Consider the following 22,520-nt stretch of genomic DNA (forward strand, 5'->3'; position numbering starts at 1 on the left):
CATTTTTTGAGTGTTGAGTTGGAGAAGTTTTTTTTTTTTCTCTCATGAATAAAATCTTAAAAAAAAAAAAAGGTGACACAAAGATGAGAGAAGTAGAGGTCAGGGTGTTGAATAGGCTCCAAGTATGGGGTGGAGAAATGGGCAGAGTTGAGGCCGTCCAAGCATGGGCTACGGAACAGGACGTGTCCGGTGGACCAGGTGGCCACTCATCCTTTATAGTCCTTGACCATGAAGTTGCGTGCTGGAAGGCTTTGTGCTTTTGAGGACTTGGCAGTTGCGTACAATAAGTGTACAATAAATGTTGAAACCTTTTCTTTGATCTTGAAATGGTGTCCTAGCGCCCAAAAGAGGTTTGATTGGAGAAGGGGAGGAAAGCCCAAATGTGTTCATGGGGTAGTGACGGGGCTTCTGGAGTTAGCGGGGTCCTTCGACAATACCGCGAGAAAACCGCACTTCCCCGTCCGGCTGCCCGGATGCGGGACTAACCAAACCCTTTGACCGAAAAAAACCAAAACCGCTCGGGAGCGGGGCGGGGCGGGGCGGAGCAGGCGCGACGCGGCCGGCACGGGGCGGGCCCAGTGGTGCGTCCGCTGCGAGTGCTCCAGGCCGCGCTCGCTGTGCTGCTGGTCCTGTGCGCGCGCTGGGTCGCGCTGGGTCGCGCTGGGTCGCGCTGGGTCGCGCTGGGTCGCGCTGGGTCGGCGCGGGCCAGGCCCTCACCCTGTGTGTGTGCCCCAGGAACCAGGACGGGGGTGGGTTCCGTGCCCGGCCGGGAAGGCGGCCTGGGCGGTCGGCCCGCCCCCTGGGTGAGCTCGGGGCGGCGGCAGCGCCCACCGGAGACGGCGGGGACGGCGCTCTGCGGTGCGGCTGCTCTGTGATGTGTGACTCGGTTTGGAGTCTAGGCAGCTCCCTCCCCCTTGTGCCCATCATGGAGCCTAAACAGTTGCCAGTTAACAGTTAGTGTTGCTGTTTCGGTATCGCTCGCACTTTGTCATTTCCCTGCAGCCTTTGTGAAGTGAATCCAGGCATTCACAGTTTTATTTGTAAATACGCAGCTTGAGTGGCTGCAAAGACAAAGTCATGAAAAATACCGTGCTCTTTCCCTACGTTAATGCCATTAAACGTCCAGTTAGTGTTCAAATTCACCGTTTGTCATCGTTTACGTGGTGAGTTAGCGTCCGAATAAACCTCATACGTTGCAGTCGTACGTAGTTTCTTAATTCCCTTTTAGTCTGAGACTGCCCTGCTTGCTGCATTTCTTTCTCCCTTGAAGTAGATTGGATCATGAGTGTGAATGTGTCAGAATGGCCACAGGAGAGTGAAGGCAGAGAAGCATCAAAAAGGGAGGGGCTCCGCACTGGGGAGCTCAGGTCCTTAGGGGTCCCTGGGTGGATCCCTGGGTGGACGCGGGTCGTCTTGAAGTTGAAGATAAGGCAGGCGCTTGAATCTTCCCTGCTAACCAGCTCTGTCAGTTATTTTCCTTTTGGGGGTATTGGTTTTTTTTCCTGTTAAATCAGGGGGTTGAATTGATGATCCTTTTAATTCCGATTTTCTGAGGCGTTCAAACAGCAGATATGAAGGAGCTCCTTCAGCTATTTGCTAATTATTGTGCTCTTGTGCTAAATGCCAGGAATACACTGGCAAAATAGATACAGTCCTTTTCTTTCTGGAGCATGTGGTATAATGGTGAAAATCATTAAGAAGGGGGAGGAAGAAGCAGAGACAACATGAGCAGAAGTATAGGTAGAAAGGTGCTAGAAATATTTCAGGTTATTCGTTTCTAGATTTACCTAGCTGGGACAAAAAGTTGTTGTGTACAGGAGTCGAACAGTAAGGGTGGAAATAAATGTTTGTTGAATAAATACCATCTGCTCACAGAATTTTACAGACAGCCACACCCATGAAACAGATGTTATCTCCATTTTGTAGGCAAAGAAATCAAAACTCAGATTAACTAATTTGCTAACGGTTGCCCAACAAATTAAGAGGCAGAACGAGAATTTAAGGCCAAATTTCGAAAACTCCGTTTTTTTCATTACATTATGAATACGACATATAATCCAAATATTGTCACTTGTATTATATTTATTCATATATTACTGACAGTGCTCCTTTTTCTCTGCAGAGAATGGGCAGGCTACTAGCATGGTGCAGCTACCGGGGGGCAGATTCCAGATGGGAACAAATTCACCAGATGGCAGAAATGGTGAAGGGCCAGTACGGGAGGTGACAATAAAACCCTTTGCCATTGATGTATTTCCTGTCACCAACAAAGATTTCAGGTACTTCTAGTGTTCTCCCAGGAGGGGTAGAGGCTCTATTTTTCATTCCTAATATCTAAAAGGAAAGTAGCTTGTTTACTAATACATACCATCTTTGCAATACTACTGTGGGAAAAACCTCAGCTACATTTTTCAGATGAAGAATCTGAAGTCCAGAGACTCCAGAGTTAGAGGAAAAGAGGAGGGAATAGGAACACAAAGCCAATGTGGGAGATGACCTAAGTGTTACATTGTGGATTTAAAACTCTTTAAGATGGGCAGCCTCAGTGGTGAAGCGGTTTAGCGCTGCCTGCATCCTGGGGTGTAATCCTGGAGACCCGGGATCGAGTCCCACATCGAGTCCCACATCGGGTTTCCTGCATGGAGCCTGCTTCTCCCTCTGCCTGTGTCTCTGCTTCTCTCTCTGAATAAATAAATAAATCTTAAAAAAAAAAAAAAACAGATTATGTTTAAAAAAAAGGGGGGGGGGGGAGAAATCCCTAGGTGGCTCAGTGGTTTAGTGCCTGCCTTCAGCCCAGGGCATGATCCTGGAGTCCCAGGATCAAGTCCAGCATCAGGCTCCCTGCGTGGAACCTGCTTCTCTGCCTGTGTCTCTGCCTCTCTCTGTCTCTGTATCTTTCATGAATAAATAAATAAAATCTTTTAATAAATAAAAACTCTTTAAGATAAAAATGTATGGAGAAAAATTCAGAAGACACAGACTGAAGTAAGCATAAGGATGGTTGATGTACTTCTCGGGCCGTTTTTTTTTTTTTTGACTTAAGGATTCTGATTCCACCTTTAGAAATGTTCCTTAAGGAAACAATTAAGGTCTTCCAAAAAACATTTATCTAAAAAGATGCCATTTAAACAAATATTAACAACATAAAGATTGCTTAAACATATTGAATCAACATCACAGAATACTTAGCCATTAAAATCTTGTCAGGGGATCCCTCGGTGGCTCAGCGGTTTAGTGCCTGCCTTTGGCCCAGGGTGCGATCCTGGAGTCCCGGCATCGAGTCGCACGTCAGGCTCCTAGCATGGAGCCTGCTTCTCCCTCTGCCTGTGTCTCTGCCTCTCTCTCTCCCTCTGTCCCTCTATGTCTATCATAAATAAATAAATAAATAAATAATCTTTTTTTAAAAATCTTGTCAAAAAGAAGTAATATGAGATATTAAGCAAAGAAAGCTTACAAACAATATACACTATTTTTAAAAAGTATGTGTATAGAATATATATGCATTTAAAAAGAATTGGAAGATGCAGCATTGCATTAGTTAACAGATTTTGCCCATGTTTTTGTGACTTCCAAATGAAAATAATTCCAGGGAAGTACTCTTTATTTTTTTTTTTTTTCAGGAACGACCTTATTAAAGCTATTTAAAAATCGTCGCTGGGCGGCAGAACAGGAAGGGATATGCATGGATATATCTTTGTTGATGTGATAATGGATGATTTCAATTTTTTTCTTTTTATCTACTTGTATTTTCTCCTTTTCTATAATACATTGTGCATTACCTATATGTGTTTTTTTGAAGAATTTTTTAAACAGGAAAGTTATTAAAATTGAAAGAGAAATTACTTCTGATGAGGCTTGTACTATATCATGTGAACCAGACATAGCTAGCTAGATACACAGTGTGCCTTCTTTGATATATTTCAAATTATGATGTATTTTATGATAGAAATTTTTTATATTTCAAATTTTGGGAGTTATTTATTTGTTTATTTTTGTGCTTTATTCATGATAGATCTCCAGCAAGCCCCTAAACTTTACTTAGAACCTATGATTTGTCTCTGCTTTTCTGGTAAAAGATTTTCAGACCATTCAGATGCTCTGAGGTTGGTAAATAGCTATTGCTACCAAATCTGATCACCTCCTCTGTTCTCAATGCGCCTTTGATGGGTGAACAATGTTTTTTCGTATCAGAGGACTGGCACAGATGGGATACTTTTAGCCAGTGAAAACAATCCATCTTACCCTGGCAGTTTGCTTGCTGAGATTTGCTGTACCACACCAAACTATGTGAAAATCCATTCTAAAATCTCAGCACTTTATTTTTATTTGATTTAGTTTTTTTTTACCTGTTAGATGGAGATAGAAACACATGTTCTGCTTTCCTCTTGCGATTGTTGTGAGAGTAAGTATGTGAAGACCTTTCAGAAAAGAGACCCATTCCCCATCCTTAAATCTCAACAGCTTTATTCATAATCTCCAAAAACAGAGGTAACCCAGATGACCTTCACCTGGTGAATGTATAAGTAAAACTCAGTACATCCATACAATAAAATGATATTCTGCAACAAAGAGGGACAGACTACCAATACTGGCAAAACATAGATGAATTTCAGAAGCATTACACTAAGTGAAAGAAGCTAGACCCAAGAGTTACATACTGTATGATTCAACTTATGTGGATTTATATTCTGGGAAAGGCAGAACTATAGGGACAGAAACCAGATGAGTGGTTGTAGAGGCATGAGAGAGTTTTCAGAGGGATTTGATAGACTTGCTCTGTTTTGATTGTGATAGTGACTATATGCTTTGCTAAAAAGAGTGCCTGACTATGTAAATTACACATACAGCAACAGATTTTAAAAGAAAATCTACTCGGGCTTTTATGTTAATTGTTGAGGGAAATTCTGTGGTGTGTGGTTTTAGAGGAGAAGGATATCTGAGTTTTTCTGGAGCTGGAGTGGGTGAGAGTGGGACATAGAACCTTATGAGCTTAACCAAGTGAAATATCTCTTTTCAGGGAGTTTGTCAGGGAAAAAAAGTACCGGACAGAGGCTGAGATGTTCGGGTGGAGTTTTGTCTTTGAGGAGTTTGTCGCCAATGAGCTTAGAAACAAAGTGACTCATCAAATGGAGGTGAGAGAACCTGGGCTTGCAGCTGATTGAGTGGGAGTGGGTTAGCCACCACAGAGAATCACATCTGAGAGCTGCAGGCAAGGAAGTAGCAAGAGAACTCCTCCATGGAAGAGTCAGGAACACACGCTCCTGGGGGTTCACCCTGGGCTGATTTCTGCAGCCTGAGGCTCGGTAAGGAACCGGGTACATGGAGAGTTCTGGTTACTCCCTGAACTGGCAAGAGAACATCTTGACATCCCTCTAATAATGGTAGTGAGATGTCCTGCTCTCGGGGGCCCATAAACAGCACCCCCCTTGGACCTCTGGAGTCTCAGCCTGCAGTATCTGTTCTGCCTCCTGCGTGTCAGGCAGGAAGATGCCCTTGCTGGGGCAGAGCACCTTGCAGTCATGCTGCTTCTGTTTTGCAGTCTGTTCTCTGGTGGCTTCCAGTGGAAAGGGCATTCTGGAGGCAGGTAAGGATTGAGTCATCTGCCTTGTTTTCTACCCCTGTTGACTCTTATTCTGGAGGCCTGTCTTCTCTAGACCCCTTGCCCATCTAGAAATGCTAAATTTAAAAGGGTGACAGAAATTTCAAAGAAGCAGCAAGAAAAAACATGGATGGCAAAACTCTGCCCTGATCTTTTTTTCCCAGTGCGCCATCCCCTTTCTCCCTTGGCTCATATTTATGCTCTTTCTGATGCTCGTCCTCTCCTCACTCACCGGGTTAGTTCCTCCAACTTCCTTGCTCAATCTGGTGATAAAAGCTCAACTCAGGCACTCTAAGCCTAGCTTCCCTTAGACTTCCATGAGCTCCCAGAAGCTATCTCACTGCTGTCAGCCTGCAGGTCCTAACTCTGGCATCCAAGAGAGACTGGAGCTCCCAGTGCTACACGTGAGCTGGAATGATGCTTGGGCCTACTGTGCTTGGAAGGGGAAACGGCTGCCCACTGAGGAAGAGTGGGAGTTTGCTGCCCGAGGGGGCTTGAAGGGTATAAAGATGGCAAAGTCACTACCCTTTATTCTTTCTTTATCCTATCCTGCATGGGAGCTTTGAATGGTGGGAAGGCTCCATACTCCCTAGAGCAGCGCTTCTTAAACCGTGTGGTGGAGGGCCAGTTATTGTTCTCACTTCTGATTCATCTCAGACCAATATGTCTGTAAAATTCCATAAAAATTAATAACTGGAAAACTGAAATGAAGAAACAGACATAAAATTTGTTATTCTTAGAGATTTCACCCAGACATACTACATCTCAGTGAATCTAATCAGAACAACATAGCACAGGGAAGAATTACCAGCCTGCCTTTTCCGTAGGTGTGAAAGAACTTGCATAAACAACAAAGTTCTGCAGTCCTAATTAAACTTAGGAGGAGGAAACAGCAACTCCCCATCTTCAACATCTCTACAGCCTTGTTGCTAATCCAATCTAAACGAGGTTGCTAAATAAGCAATCTAGTCTAAGTCCACTTGACAAGTTTCTTGATTCTTACTCTCAATTTCTGTACTTACCTGGATGTGATCTGGTAACAGATAGTTTACAGACTGGCATTAGTAAGAACCGCAGCTGGGATTGCACTGTCCTGGAGCAGAGCAGGAAGCCAGAGCCTCTGAATGCAGGGCACTGAGTGGAAGGGGCAAGCATGGCAAATAAAAGTGATGAGTAACCTCTCTCTTTTGTCATCACCTCCTGACTTCTTTTGGTTCCCTTACTCTTCCTGCCTTTCCCTTCTTCCACAACCCTTCACCTCCCCCTCCTCTGCTGTCTCCTTGCCCTCGTGGCAGGTCAGGTTTACCCAGGGAGAAACCAGTTCCAGCCAAACCGCACCAACCTGTGGCAGGTAAGATGTAAGTTCCTCACCCTGCCCCCTTCAAAGCACTGCCTGAGACCTCCTGAGGCCAGACATTGTCCTGAGCTGTGGGGCTTTGTGTTCTAGGGGGAGTGGTAACTCTGAAGAGCTGCAGAAGTAAACGACTGCCTGAATGATGGGTATGACTCCACAGAGAACATGACATTTGAGCTTAGAGTTTGCCAAGTGAAAAGTAGAGGAAAGGGCATTTGCAGCAGAAGGAACAACATGTCAGCCCTGTATTAGGAACGGGTACTGAGCATTCAGAGATGGGACAAATTCAGTGAGGCAGGAGGTGTACGAGACAAAGTAGATGGTGGCTTGTTATGAAGGACCAGGTGTGCCAAGATACAGTTTTAGATTTTCCCCTGCAGGCAGAGGTTTTTAATTAGGGGACTAACAATATCATTTGATTTGGGGAGGATGCTAATTGCTAATTTGTGCAGCATTAAATGAAGTAGAGCTGCAATGACGGTGGGGTGGGAGGTATCTGAATTTGAGGTTGTGGGCAGTGGCCCAAGAACATGTAAGTAGAAGTGGAATGGAGAGGAAGCCAAATGGGAGAGGCATGCCTGAGGAGATAGATGGGGTTTGGTAATTAATGGAATGTGGAGACATGGATGGGAGTTGGATTCAAACATGAATCTAAGCTTGGGCAACAGAGTGACGGTGACCATTATCCAGAATAGATGATACGCATTCGGGGTTAGAGGGATAGAACTTGATCAGTTTAGGATCGGCTTAATTTAAGATGCCTTTGGGTCCTTTATAGCTCAAAGTTTGAAAATAGTCTGGATCTTAGGACAGAAGTCTGGGTCAGAGCAGGTGGATTGGGAGTCGTCAGCATATATCTTATACAAGAATGTTATTCCCCAGGGAGACTCTGTAGTGTGAGGGGGGCAAGCATTAGCATTTCAGGGGGAAGCATTAAAAAGGACCTGAGGGGTAAACTGATCTTTTAGATGATCTTGGGATCAGAGGTTTGCAAAAAGACAGATCTGACTTATTTACTGTGAGATCTTTGAGAAGTTAACCATTTTGAGCCTTAGTTGCCAGTTTTTTTAAAGGGAGAAAATACTTGCCTCACAACCTTCTAAGGATTAAATTAAAAGAGATCCGAGCACATAGTAGCTGTTGAGTAAGTTACTACCCTTTCCCTTTAGTAAAAGCAGCTTCCATGGAGCAGGGGGAGCTGAACCCCAATTTTAATGAGAATGAACAAATTGAACAAAGTGCTTCAGCAAACATAGGTTCCTTTTTTCCAGCATTTTGGAGGTAAAAAACAGATGAGGATGGTAGAGTCAGGGCAGATGAGGTAGCGTTTAAACCTGTCGGTGGTAGAAGAGTACAGGGCAGGCATCACCATTCTGGAGAAGCCAGGTGGTGCTGAGCAAAAGGAGCTGGCAGGAGCCTTTCTTCCCAAGTCCTTGAAGTACGTGAAGCTCAAGGTGGAGGGGTGGAGGCTGCTGAGAGAAAGTGAGAGTGGGATGGGCTTGACGTAGACCACTGTGGGCACATTTCCTAATCCAGCCAGGAGGTGATGGTGGAAGACAGGAGCCTAGTGTGGGAGCTCAGGGCAGGCCACCTCAGTGCACTGCCTCATGCCCTTCATCCTACCCGAGATGACGCCGCAGTATGACCTTGGTTTTCCCCTGGGTAGGCAGGAACACCCACCTTGGAACAGGTTGGTAAATATTTTAGCTTAAATTTCTCCTCCTCAGGGAAGGTTCCCCAAGGGTGACAAGGCGGGGGATGGCTTCCACAGAGTCTCCCCAGTGAATGCTTTCCCTCCACAGAATAACTATGGTAAGATTTCTACCATGTTGCTGTCAACACTCACAGATTGGTTGGTGTGATCATTCTGCCTGAAGGTTGAGGCAGAGAGAAACACTACCAGGGGAGCATTTGCTGCCCAAAGCCTTTGCTACCCAAGGCAGCAGGGGGGTTGGAGGTAGGGCTGCCCAGCCTGGGGCTGACCCACCTGCTGTGCTCAGGACTCTATGACCTCATGGGCAACATATGGGAGTGGACGGCATCTCTATACCCATCTGCTGACCAGGACATGTGTGTTCTCCGGGGGGCATCCTGGATCGACACAGCTGATGGCTCTGCCAGTCACCTGGCCCGGGTCACTACCAGGTGAGGAGTCCGGCAGCTAGGGGCTGAGGGTCTGGGCCCTGGTCTCACAGAGCTTGTGTTGGTACTACCTCCACCCCTCTCTCTGCGCCCTGTGAGTACAGAAAGGAGAATAAGCAGCACTTGCCATGAGAAGCCAACACGCCCAGGGCAACTTCTGCCTTTTCTTGCCAGCTCTCAGCACCCAGAGAGACTTTGTGTCTAGCATCACCAGGGCTTTTCTTTGTCCTTATAGGCAGGGGAGTGTAATGGTCACCTCAATAAAAGGTCATGGCCTGTGGTCATGGAAATATTGACTCTTCAAGCTGGAAAGCACATGAAAAATCATTTTCTAGAACCATTTTGTTGTACAGTCAAGGAAAAATAGGTTCACAAAGGTGTTAGGACCTGCTTGTATAACACAGATGGTTAGTGCTGGCACCTGAATGGTTGAGTCCCAACCTCCTGAGCCCCTCCTGGGACACACTCTGCTCTGCTCATCTGTAGATGTATTTTGATTTATCTCCCTCTGACCCCTCTCATTCCTAGGTTCCATAAGGACTAGAAAGAGACCACAGTTTCTCTGGTCTCAGAAAGTCAGGTTTGCATATGTTTCTTTAATATGTTGAGGCCCCTGGCTTTCCCTCGCCTCCTTTTCTAGGACAAAGTAGTGGGGAAAGTACTGGCCTGGGAACCAGAAAGCTGGGTTTGCCACTGAATCTGTTGTGTCCATGAAGCAGTGGTTGGTCTTGGGCAAGACCTTGAAATCTTCCTAGTATCTGATTCTGGGCCTTAAATGCTGAACAAATCCTGCCTGCCAGAGGTTGAGGAATGGCAAATGAAGGAACATAAGTGAAAGTTCGTTGAAAAGTATGAAGTACTTATCGGCACTATGATATTCTCGCTTCTTACCAACAGGCTTTTTTCAGCTGAGTTATTCTAGACTATGAACAGCTTGAAGTTACTAGTCATTGCCTTTCTCACCTTCCAGAGCAGACTCTAATGGCTGCTCACTCACACTTCCTCCACCCCATCCCAGGTCCCTTCTTATCCTCTTTCCCCAGCAGTGCCCTCATAACCAGGCTTCTTTCTAAACCATGCCCTCAGCCCTCAGGCACCCCAGGCCACGGCAGGCCCTACAAAGGAAAACTGGGTAAGGCTCCAGGCCCCGTTCTCAATGAAGTCTATTCTCTTCCCTCTTCTGTGGTGGCAGGATGGGTAACACTCCAGATACAGCCTCAGACAATCTAGGCTTCCGCTGTGCTTCCAGCATAGGCCGACTGCCTGGAGAGTTGTGAACAGCCATGCAGAGCCAAGAAGAAGAGCTCCCTGGTACCCACGTCTCTCCCTGGCCTCCACAGCCAAACTCCAGGCTCTTCAGAGTTGGCCTTGGGAATGGCCTCCTTCCCCCTTTCCCCATTCCTCCCCTGGCCAGGAGAGGACTGTGACCTCAGAAGGGGGTACCAGTGTGTCTTGGAGAAGGGACCCGACTTACTGATGGTGCCCAGGGAGCAGAGTGTTCTCTTAGAGGTCAGATGTTAGCCATACAGGGGCCAGTCCTCCAATAGTCAGGGTAGAGTACTCTAAAAGGCACTTTGTTAAAAATTCTTAAATTTGTTCCCTCCCACTTTCTCAGTGTCTGATTCAGGGATCTGACTTTGTTTTCTCAAGGCAGAATTTTCTCCATTTTTCTTTGTTTTCCCAGCAAACTGCTATAGAAGGAAAATACTTCCTTCATTCACCCCATTTGTCAGTTTCATATACTTCTGAAAGAACCTAATTTCTACTATCTGCATGTAGAATGCAGTAGCTGGGCTCTTTAAAGCACAAAGTGAGTCTTAAAAGGGTTTAGGAGAACCAAGTTATGTACCAGACAAAATTGCATTTTGGGAGTCTTACAGTGAATAATACTCAAGAGAGACGAATACCAGAACCTTCCCTTTATATTATTAACTGTATGTGGGCTTCCATATGCCTGTAAACACATGTCCCTGGAAAAGAACCTGTTTTCATGATGTCACTGGATGTTGTGAGGTCAGTAAAATCCCCTGTGATTGTGTATCTCAGACTGTCCTGTCTTTGATCCTCACCCTGGACCCTACGGGAAGTACACTCGAGTGTCAGGAACTCTGGGCCTCCCATGAGAAGGAGCCAAGATGGTGGTGCAGCTGGGAAATAGAGAAGCAGGAAGACTCTCAGATGCCCTCTCATTCCCTCTCCATGGGGCCTGCCCTGACCACACTTAACAAGGTGTGATGGGAGCACGCTGCTTTTCTTGTGCAGAGCTCTGAGAGGGGTTAATGGCCCTAGTTCCAGGGGTACTGGCCAGGGCCAGGTGCTCCCTCTGGACAGAGGCCTGGACGTGATTTCCCTCCTCAACTTCTATTTCTGTAGCATTCCCTCCTTGCCTGCCCCACCCCCACCTACCCCACCTGCCAGCCCCTTAGTAATCTTCCTCAGCCAGGGAGAGGAGCACAGCCTTGGGTGTGTTCTCAAAAAGGGCAGCCCGGTTTTGCTGTTGTCCCTTCTTCACCCAGTGGCCATAGATTCGGAAAGCGTAGGCATCAATGAGTCGGCGCAGAGGCCGGAGGGCATAGGGGTCACGGATGACAATCTCCCGGGTCACAGGCTTCACCCGGCGGTACTGGTAATAGATCCGCACCGAAGCCAGTACTGTTAGAGCAATCACCTGTGGAGAGTCAGAACTAAGAAACTGGACCCAGCCCCCGCTGGCCTGTCTCCTCCTCCCAATGCAAGGAGTCCCTGAGCTCGTTGCCATACAGCCTTGTGTGCCTAGTGCTACACCCTTGCTGGTGTCCCCCTACCATCCCAACCCCTCCCCTGTCTGCAGAGATGTAGGCTGTTGCAGCCAGGTGGGTGACTTCTGACTTCTCTAATGCCAGGAGAAGTTGAGCCAGAATCATCACAGGGGTGGGTGGAGGGGAGGGACAAGTGCTCTGGAAACCCTGTGCGTGAAAGGAGTGCCTGGGGGAAGGAAGGGGACTTGGGGGCTTGGACTTGAGGAATCCTGCCACAGGGGCCTCGGTGGCAGGGGAACTTCAGTACCTTGAACTTGCCCCGGGGGCTAAAGTGACGCACTTCCTCCACCACATACTGCTGGAAGAAGGGATGCGCTAAGGCCTCTTCTGCAGAACAGCGGCCCTGGGGGTTCACCACCAAGAAACGGGAAACCTGAGAGAATAAGGAGGGGGAGCCCAAAACATCAAGGCAGGGTCTCCTCCAACACCTGAGAAGACAAGGTCTTCCCAGAGGGTCCTCCATTTTGTAGTACAATGTGCCTCCACCCCACCCCATCATGAACTTCCCCTTGCCTAGGCAGGAGCCAGAAGCCCTGGCCTCTCACCAAATCCTTCACAGTGTCTGAATAGTCATCCCATTCAGGTGAGCCAAACTGGTAGTTGCCACTCATGATCATCCTCAGCATCAGCATCTGTTTCCGGTGCCAAAAGGGTGGGGAGCCGGCCAGCAGGGTGTACATGATGACCCCTGTGCTCCACCTGGTGTCAGGTGGACGGAGGAAGGCAGGAGGGCTGGCTGCAGCTCCTGCCATGTCCTCCCCTCCCCAGCAGGTGCTCCTAGACATGGGGGGGGCATCCCTGTGCCCAGGGGTCACTGCCTTGCCCAACACACTCACATGTCTACCTCCTTCCCATAGCCTGGATGATCGTCATTCATGGAGCACTCAATGATCTCAGGGGCCAGGTAGCTGGGAGTCCCACAGACCTCTGCAGGAACAGTTACATCAGGATAGGTCAGCAGGGGGCACTTGGAACAGGACAGTCCAAAGGACAAAATGGAGATGAAAGTGACATGGTGCTTGGGCAGCAACTCTTCTAACCCTGACCGACTTCAGGGCCAAGGGCAGGGGCTGGGGCTGGCTTCTAGGACCACCTGCCTGGACCTGTTGTGTCCTGGCCTGGAAGTCAAGCAGTGGGAACCTGGCTCAGCCCTGGAAAGAGGCTTACCTGAAGAGACAGCCTGAAACAGGAGAATTTATATTCAGGGGGTGGGGAGTTAGGGGAGGAATGCAGGCATTTTCTGTTCCTGGGACCACGGATGAGAGAGCCTGAGCCCCTGAAATAGGCCGAGGCCATGTAACCAGACCTCGCAGCTTCTCTCCTGGCTCCAGCTGGCAGGAAAAACCAAAGTCTGTGAGCTTAATGTTCATGTCATCATCCAAGAGGATATTCTCAGGCTTCAGATCCCGATGCACAATGTTGAGTTTGTGCAAGTTGCGGATAACCTCCAGCAGGGCTCTCATGATCTTTCTGTGGTGGGACAGGCACGTGTTATTCTTATCTCCTCCTCAGCAGAGACCAAAGCCCATATACCTGTGAGACTGCCAGTGAGGGAGGACTCAGGACAAGTGGGGGAAGGGCGGAGGGGAATATAGAAGCCTGCAGTGCACACCCCCACCCCAGACAAATGCATGCTATGCCCCCTCTAAGACTTTGGTGGTAGTACCACTCGTACTCTGGGGTAGGGAATGGCCATGGGAGCAGATGGATCCCTACCTGGTTTCCTTCTCACTCAGAGTGACCTTCTCAGTGAGATAATCAAAGAGCTCCCCTCTCTTCATCCTGTAGGGACAGAGGGTTTGTAGCTGGGTTGGTCCCAAGACCACCCCCTCCTTACCCTGCTCCCAGAGACCTGTTTCCTGCCCTCCTATCTCCAGAAACAAAGTAGAACACTCCCCACTAAGGACCAAAGGCTTCTGGGAAACGCCAAGGAAGTGAGTTTAGAGGTTGTCTAGGAAGATTAGAAGAGCAAGGATGCTCAAAGGGTGAGATGGCACCTGTCTGGGGGTTCTCCCATCTGTGGAAGTGACGGCATGGACTGGGATCTGTCAGGGTCAACATCAGGGCTGGGACATGAAAGAGGGACCCAGAGCCACGGACCCAAGGCTCCAGATCCGGATCACGAGGACAGGAGGATACACTTGATTTTTCCCAGCAATGAATGGTAGAAGCAATAGTGCAAGTGCTGGAGGAGCAAAGCTTGCTCCTTTTAGGATTAAGAATTACAGTTCAATCTTCTCACTTCTTGGGATGATGTAGAAAGAGGTGCCTGTTAGAACAACCTAGTTATACCCTCAAGGGCAACTCAGGACAACATTAAAAATAGCTTCCCCAAAGCAACTTCTTCAAAGGTTAGGGATATTTGAGCTGCCCCCAAGGGCTCTACACAACAGTGCTACTGAGGGGACAGCTGTGGCTGGTTAAGTCTTGGGGGTCCTAGGAAAGTCTCTCCTGGTTAAAAAGGAAAAGTGCATCCTGCCCCCTCCCACCCACTCCTCCAGGAAAGCAGTAGGATTTCTAAGGCACAAGGGTTTGGGCCAGGGGCATAGAGGCAAGAAAGCCCTTGAGCTTAGCTGGTGGGATGGGAAGGGGGGTTTCTATGTGAGAAGATAACCTAGAATTTTTAGAGGTGAGCCTTACTTACACAATATCTGTACTGTGGGAGATGCCTGGGTGGCTCAGCGGTTTTAGCGCCTGCCTTCGGCCCAGGTAATGATCCTAGAGTCCCGGGATGGAGTCCCACATCAGGCTCCCTGCATGGGGCCTGCTTCTCCCTCTGCCTGTGTCTCTGCCTCTCTCTCTTTCTCTCTCTGTGTCTCTCATGAATAAATAAATCATTTAGAAATTTAAAAAAAATCTGTACTGTGTTCCTAAAAGACAAGTGTGTGAATCCAGTTTTTATCACTTGAATTCCATTCTAAAGACGCTAGGAGAAGTCATTGTTAGCAGCAGCGAAAAAATGTACTAGTCAACACTGGGTACTGTGCAGGGTGCACCCAGCTGCTGCCTTCCCAGAGCTGAGCTGGCAGGATTGTACACACAGACCAAGTTACATCGTGCCTCCAAGTATAATAACCCTGTGCATATTCAGTATGGCTACAGTATTAAAGGTTCTATCAACACAAAGTCTCCTTGAATGATTTTCTCAAGTATAATCTAGTCCCTAATTTAGCTGTTATATGCGGACAAATCAAGACACCCCCATAACCATGATTCATGCAGCAGAGAGATTTACATTCTTCAGTGAGGACTCAGTGGTGTGGGCGAACAAGGAACTGGAGAACTCCCTTCGCTGGAAACCTTTTCTAATAAAAATTAAGTCTGAACACATTGTTCACAGAGCACTTTGTGGTGTTAAAATTTAATGCTTAGAGCCTAGGAAGATAGAATGGATGGTATCATTTTTCTATTCCTGAGAAAACAAGCTCTCAGAGCTAAAAGGCGTTCTGTGGGCAAGGGGCCCCATGACAAAGTCTTGTGAGCCCTATTGGTGTAAAGGGATGCTGTCAATCTTTGGGCCACACCCCAAATACAACCTTTACCACTGCCTCTGGGGGCCTCTTGCCTCAATACCATGGGCCTCCCCCTTTCCACTCTTGCCTCCTTACAGTCAGTGGGATGCTCTTCAAAAGTAAATCAGATCCCATCATCCTCCTGCTCTCACACACCACACCCCCCAAAGTCCTTACCATGGCTAACATGCCTGCAAAAGCTGGTTTTCAGTATAGCCTGACTCACATTTGTCCAATGCCACAGGCTTGCTCCACTCCCCCACCTGGCTTCCTTGCCAAGCCTGTAATATGCGAAGCCCATCCAGCAGGGCCTTTGCTCTGGCTCTTCCTTCTGCCCTTCTGCTGTGCCTTCTCCAGGTCTTGGCTCTGATCCCTCCCTCACTTCATCTGGGTTTGTCCTCAGGTCCTTCTGGAGAGCATTCCAGAATGCTCGCTCCATCTAGAGAAGCCCTACTTCTCTCTAACCCCTGCTCTGCTTTATGTATCTGTACGTGCACATAACTGTGTGGGTGTATTATGGCTTATTTTACTGCTTTCTGTTCACTTTCTGAAAATTGTTACATGAAGTCAGGGACCATATATTTCTTGTTTATTGCTGTATCCTCAATGTCTAGGCTGAGTATTGAACGAGTACCTTTGTCATCATTGTAGTTAATAATAGCATTTATGTCATGCCATTTGCTGTGCTATTCTCTAATACCCATGAGAAAACAGATACTTAAAGCATCTGGCTTCTGAGTGATGGACCCAGGGTTCAAGACCTGGCAGCCTGATCCCCAGGGCTGATCTGCCTAGGCAGTGGTGATCCTATGTGCCGCTGGTCTTCAGGAAGCACTGGATAGGGAACCACCAGAGGACATTCTCCAACAGGCCCCAGGGTGTGGCTGGCTCCAGGGCTGGGTACTTACAGATCAAACACCAGGAAGAAGAAAGTGTTGGTCTCATAAGTGTCCTTCAGCTGTACTGAAATGGAAATGACTAATTCGTCTCAGATAGCAACGCACCCTGGGCAGAGGCAGCAAGGGTACAGGGGCAACAGGATTAAAGCTGCTTGGACTGACTTCAAAAGCTGGAAGGGGGATCCCTGGGTGGCTCAGCGGTCTAGCACCGCCTTTGGCCTAGGGCGTGATCCTGGAGACCCGGGATCGAGTCCCACGTCGGGCTCCCTGCATGGGGCCTGCTTCTCCCTCTGCCTGTGTCTCTGCCTCTCTCTCTCTCTCTCTTTCTCTCTGTCTCTGTCTCTCATGAATAAATAATAAAATAAAATCTTAAAAAAAAAGTTGGAAGGGATATCAGAATGGTGTCCAACGGAGGCCCACCAAGGGAGGGGCTGGCCCGGGACTTCATATTCCTATTCCCCAAGCTGTAACCAGCTCCGGACTGCCTGCAACCCCTCTGTCTGGCTGGAAGAGGAAGCTCCGACCTAAATCTCCCCCAAGGTAGGCATGGAGCTGGGAACCTCACACCTCAGGACATTGGGCTGGCAGGGTCTCGGGGCAGGAGACTCTGGTGGTTCTGGCTGGCTGCACAGTGGGGCCGCACTCCCTGACATGGGTGGTTAGAGCGGAATCTTGGAGCAGCCTGCTGGGGCCTAAGGCCATTACTCACTGATGTTGGGGAGCCCAGAGACCTTGCGCAGGATGTCCACCTCCTTCAGCGTGGCCTCTCGCAGCTCCTGGACCTCCGCAGAGCTGAAGCTGCCTCCGCCAGTGATGTCAATGATCTTCACAGCATACTCCTGGCACGTGGGCTTGTGGATGCAGCGCCTGACGACGCTGCTAACTCCTCTGGGGGTGCAGAGGACAGGTGGTCTCAGGGGCCCCTCACCCCAGGGAGAATCCCAGATCCAAGCCACAACAGAGATGTTCTGCCTTATCCACCAACTCCCTGTGAGCTTTTGGGGATAGGATAGTAGGATGAAGAAGGCAAACAGAGGGTGATTTGTCTGGAGCTGATGAGTAGCAAGCCTGGTCTTAGAACTCTTGACTCCTAATTCAGTGCTGTTTCTCAGCACCTAAGGCCATAATCTTCCTTCTGACCCCTGACCTCTGATGCTGGCACAAACCTGGGTTTGGATGTGCTTGTCAACAGCACTGAGAGAGCTCAGTTGGGAGAAGTCTCTTGTCTGGGTGCCTTCATACCGTTCTCATCTGTCCTGGATCAGGAGGGCAGGATCCCAAACTAAAGGTTTCTCCAAGTGGACAGTGTGTTGGGGATGGAAAAGGGTCAGTGCTCAGGCCCATGGAACTGGCTGGAGCCCAGGACAGCACCTCCTGGGGAAGGTCTGGGCCTTACCTGCCCAGGATCTCCTTGGGCTCATAGTTTTCATAGAAGCCCTGTGCTGAGTACGAGTCTGGCAGTGCCTCGTCCCGAGTCATGCTCCACAACTTGGGGGCAACTCTAAGGGGTTCGGAGGGGGAAATAGAAAAAAGCTGTCAACTAAATTCTACCCTGAAACTAGTAATACCCTATATGTTAACTAAATTGAGTTTTAAGTTAAAACATTTAAAAAGGGAAGAAGCTGTTAGCCATCCTGATGTAGGTGGTGTACTTTTTGAGGCTGGAACCTTTCCTCATCTGCATCCCCTGGCACAGAACAAGCCTAATGTTCAAAATAAGTGTGAATTGAAAAACTCTTTGGAAAGAGCCCAGCTTGTATCGTCTCACTGGCTGTAAACTTTGTGACCCCCAGGCTGCCATGTAGCTCCCTGAATGTTCTCCTCTAGTAGAAACAGCAGACAGAGGCAGGAGGTTGGGCCATCAGCCCCCAAGATTAGCTCTGACTTGGCTGGCATACCCTTGGTTTTAGATAGAACCCCAGAGAAACTTTGCAGAGGACAAATTAAAGGGCTGTTCCCTCTCTTGGAGATGAGGCTGGTCCTGCTTTTCCCCTGCTTGTTCCCAGCACTTGGGGAAGTGCTTCCTGATTTCCTCTTCTTACTAGGGCACTCCTATAGCCTCTCCTTAGCTCCCGCAACCTAGCTATCCTCCCCTGAAAGCATCCATCCTTCCAGGACACACTTCAGGGCTTCCCACTGTCCTTCCGTACTCACTGTGCCCTTAGCAGACTTTTCTCACCTTCCTTCTACCTCCCTTGCTGCTGGCCTGCTTCTGTCCCTCCTTCCCTCTCTCTTCCTCTGCTTTCCTTTCTTTCTTTCATATTCTTTGAGAAGCACGCTGCCAGGCACTCAGAGAGATGTGGAGCCCAGTGGTCCCAGACTCTGGTATCCCTTGCCAGTGTATGATGTCACCTCCTCCGTTAGACTGATCTCTGGGATGTCCCAGCCTTCCTTCCCCTGTGCCCAGTGCTGCTCCCTGGATGTGAGTCAATGGTTGGAGGTATCCCCTTGGTTCAGGGTCCTGACAGCAGGACGGGCCTGTCCTCAGAATGCCCGTGTCATACCAGATGATGGTCAGTGAGCCCTGAGGGGTCCTGCCACAGTGTGGGGCAGTCCAAATCCAGGATACTCATGCCTGGATAGAGGAACTGAGCTGGCTGGCTTTGCCTCAGGGATAGAGGCCAGCAGAGTACTAAACTCCCACCTCAGATACAGGATTTGAGGGACAGAGAAGACATCTACTGACAGGAAGAGGGGCACACAGAAAAATGGGCATAAGCCAATACTCAGCAGGACCAACACTGCCTCTAGCCCCTCTTCTACAACCCTTTCTAGACCCAGGAAGGCCGAGCCTGTCCAAGGGGCCAATTTGCTGACCAGCCAAGTGGGGCTAGCTGTTCCAGAAGCCTGGTATCCCCACTGCCAGGTGCCTGGTTACCAGAGGAAGAATTAGAATAACAACAGTGTCCTCTGCCAACAGCGGGCGCCTGGCTGCTCACAGGCTTCCCAGTCGCCAGCCCCAACTGAGCACAGAAGTATCTGTTCCTATAAAAACAAGCCCATTGCCTTGCAAATCCTTTTAAGTCCCCAAGATGGGCATCTGTACCCCGCACCTCCCAGAACTTGGTAGCCCATGGTCTCTCCCCTTCCCCAGCCCCCTTAGGGCAGAGGGTCCATCTGGACTGGACTCTCCCAGGAAGCCTTCCAGGCCGGGGCCTCCATTCCCTGGCATGACAGAGCTTCAGAGGCCTCTTGCTGCTCTCTGCTCTCCTGCGGTGAGGCAGGCAGCCATCCCCCTGCTCTAAGCCCCATGTGGGGCCAACTTTGGGCCCCTGTCATTGCCCCCCCCCACACCTGCACCTTCCCCAAGACTCCTGTGGAAAGGGTCCCCAAATGGGAATAGGTAACCTGGTCCTTTTGGAACAAAGCATCCCTCCCCTAAACTCAGCCTTAAAACACAAGGAACCCCCTTTCTGTGGGCGGACATCCCGAGGGGGCTTCCAGAGTCAGTGCTGTCACTCTCCATCCTGCTGCTTCTGAAGGGAAACGTGGTTCTAACGGCTTTTGGGGCCTGTCTTCCCTGCCGCAAAGCCTCTCCCTCTCTGCCTGCCGCCTGGCTCTTGTCCATCACTGGCCTGGCTACTCACTGTTTGATCCTCACAGGCCCCTTGAGTGAATGTGGCAGGATTCCCAAAGGCCTCAGAGCCCCTTGATGAGAGGGGACAGGCCGAGGGCTGAAGCAGGTCCCCAGCAGACACTTGTGGCCACAGCAGGATATTTTGCTGCTCGTCCTTCAGGCTCTGCTTCTTGGTGACGGAAGCCTGACGTACCAGAAATAAACCACAACTGCAGACCTGGGATGCAGGCCAAGGCTCATGGGGGCCAAGTCTCACCAGGAGGTGACCTCTGCTGGAGGGTGAGGGAAACTCGGTGGCCTGGGAGCCCACAGGACAGCAAGAGGTGACCAGTCTTCCCTCTGGAGCTCCCTTGGTCTCCAGGCCTAGAGGAGACAAAGCTAGCCATGGTGGAAATGCATTCACTTTTCTGGGAGCCATTTCTGCATATTTGAGAGCAGGCCCCTGGAGAAAGCCCAGCACAGACACACCCACAGCGCAGCCCTGGCTGCCACAGGGACCCAGACATTGGTGCCCACTCAGGAAGTTTGTGAGGCTGACCTGCAAAATGCAGGCCTTAAAGGTTAGGGAACATCCCCATTAGGAATCCATCTCTGAACTGCTTCCATATTTTCATCCTTAACCCATCTGGATTTCAGCCTGTGGGCTACTGGGAGTTGCTCTGGGTGCCAGGAAAAGCATATGGGCTCGGACGGTGTACATCTTTGGGCTCTTTGAGTGAGGGTCCTTATCACTAAGATTCTACCTTAAGAGGTAGACATTGGAAATAATGTAACACACTAGCCCAGTAGACACTTGCTTATTGCTCTCATTGTAAAGCCACTTTTTTCCAAACCCCTAATTCTAATATAAATGGAGGGATAATGCAGTGCTTCAGATGGTCTAAGCCCACAAGCACCCATTTGATTAGCATTTCACAAAGCACTTGCACCCCAAAACTCTGATATTAAGCCCATTTGAAAGAGAATTTGACTTGCTCAAGGTCACCGAATAGGGGAGTAGAAGGGCCTAGACTAAGCCCAGGTGTGGGCCCAACAGCTCTTTCCATTATTCATGCTGACGATCTATTTCTACTCTGGGGAGGTAATTTGCTGGATTGCTTCATGGACAGAAGTTGGGGATGACTTGGGCCTATGCACAAAGGCCTCTGCTTTCTGAGATGCAACATCTGCCTCCAGTGATGAAACAATCTCCTCCTTTCACTTCTGTCACTAAGCTCCCTCTCCCTTTTGTTGTCCTGATGCTAAGGTATAGACTTGACTTGTGCTTTATATTTTCAATGTTTAACAAAATCCCTTCTGACCTTCAGGGCAAAAGGCCAGTGCCCTTAAGTGGATAATTCCGTGCCTGTCTCGGTGTAGCCATGGCTCCTACCAGGAAGAGGACAGGCCAGCCAGACTTGCATTTTTTTTATGTCAGCAGTTCATTTTCCTTTTTTAAACTTTTTAAAAAATATATTATTTATTCATGAGATACAGAGAGAAGCAGAGACACAAGCGAAGGGAAGCTCCCTGCAAGGATCCCAATGCAGGACTCAATCCTAGGACCTTGGGATCACGACCTGCCCCGAAGGCAGATGCTCAATCACTGAGCCACCCAGGTGCCTTTTTTTTACCTTTTCTATTTAAATTCAATTATCATATTCTGTAGTAGTTTCAGAGGCAGAATTCAGTGATTTATCAGTTGTATATAATATCCGGTGGTCATTATTTCAAGTGCCCTCCTTAATGCCCATCACCCAGTTACCCCAACCCCTCAGCCACCTCCCCTCCAGCAACCATTTGTTCCCTATAGTTTAAGAGTTCTTCATGGTTTGCCTCGTTTTATTTTTCCTTTCTCCTATGTTCATCTATTTTCTTAAATTCCACACGAGTGAAATAATCTATTCCTCTTATTTTGCTTAGCATAATGCCCTCTAATTCCATGTTGTTGCAAATGGCAAGATTTCATTCTTTTTGACGGCTGTTTATTTTTTTTAAATGTAAACTCTATGCTCAATGTGGGCTCATGACCCCAAGATCAAGAGTCACATACTTGTCTCTTCAGTCAAGTCACTGAGACAGCCAGGTGCTCCATTTTCCCTTGACCCACCGATTCAACAATACATGTACCCACCCTATACCATCATACCTTGGACAGAGGGGCACTAAGACTATGAACTTACAAGTCCTAAGCTTTCACAGAAATCCAGAAGGGAATGTGCTGGGGGATTTGATAGGAGTGAATGGAACATGGTGATTCAAAGCAAGATGGTCTTGGCCCCTTTCAGGAACTCAAAAGTTGGGCACTCTAAAAAGACAGCTGAGGACGAGAGGCAGCAACTGAAAAATCTACTCACTAAATAGCACTTGGCTCACCTTGCAGTAACACAGGTCTCTGAAACTCAAGAGATTGGAAAAGAAACCAGCCTCAGAAACATACTTTTGAAAACAGAAAAAGTGCAGAGCACAAGGTAGACTTAAGATCAACTTCCAGAAGTGAATGAAATTTTTGAGTTGTGAGGAATGGAGCTGGGTTTTTAAAAAATGATGCACACCCCAAATGGAGTCCATCTCCTTAAGACAACATGGAGTGGGCACTGCAGCTAGCTTGAGTCTTTCAGGAAAGGGGAGCTACAATGCCTTACATAGAAGAAAAACAT

At 48.5% G+C, this 22,520-nt stretch overlaps 2 protein-coding genes across 8 annotated transcripts; one reads left to right on the forward strand and one right to left on the reverse strand.

The window, feature by feature from the left end:
* The first annotated feature begins 228 nt into the window (after positions 1-228).
* SUMF2 (sulfatase modifying factor 2) lies at positions 229-10,372 on the forward strand. Its single transcript, XM_072751273.1, is given in 10 exon segments — positions 229-273; positions 419-886; positions 2,104-2,288; positions 5,018-5,132; positions 5,540-5,584; positions 5,950-6,100; positions 6,895-6,950; positions 8,681-8,765; positions 8,954-9,098; positions 10,288-10,372. Coding segments are annotated over 10 exon segments (1,380 nt in total).
* Positions 8,138-20,314, reverse strand: PHKG1 (phosphorylase kinase catalytic subunit gamma 1). 7 transcript variants are annotated; one of them, XR_012000499.1, is made up of 12 exons: positions 19,892-20,067; positions 17,701-17,805; positions 17,014-17,192; positions 16,314-16,368; positions 13,610-13,675; positions 13,200-13,363; positions 12,730-12,820; positions 12,439-12,592; positions 12,141-12,266; positions 11,502-11,763; positions 9,223-9,400; positions 8,138-8,422 (listed from the first exon to the last, which is right to left on the reverse strand). XR_012000499.1 is itself a non-coding variant. In XM_026017506.2 (10 exons), the coding sequence occupies exons 2-10, from the start codon at positions 17,781-17,783 to the stop codon at positions 11,518-11,520; spliced, it is 1,164 nt and encodes a 387-aa protein (XP_025873291.1). In that variant the 5' UTR covers positions 17,784-17,805; positions 19,892-20,094; the 3' UTR covers positions 8,138-11,517. The 7 variants fall into 7 exon arrangements, 2 of the variants coding, with proteins under 2 accessions (XP_025873291.1, XP_072608850.1); XR_012000497.1 differs by having other exon boundaries at positions 9,223-11,763; positions 19,892-20,094; XR_012000498.1 differs by having other exon boundaries at positions 8,138-8,425; positions 9,223-11,763; positions 19,892-20,094.
* Positions 20,315-22,520: the final 2,206 nt, after the last annotated feature.

The sequence above is a fragment of the Vulpes vulpes genome, chromosome 3, assembly GCF_048418805.1.
Source record: "Vulpes vulpes isolate BD-2025 chromosome 3, VulVul3, whole genome shotgun sequence".
Classification (NCBI taxonomy): Eukaryota; Metazoa; Chordata; class Mammalia; order Carnivora; family Canidae; genus Vulpes; species Vulpes vulpes.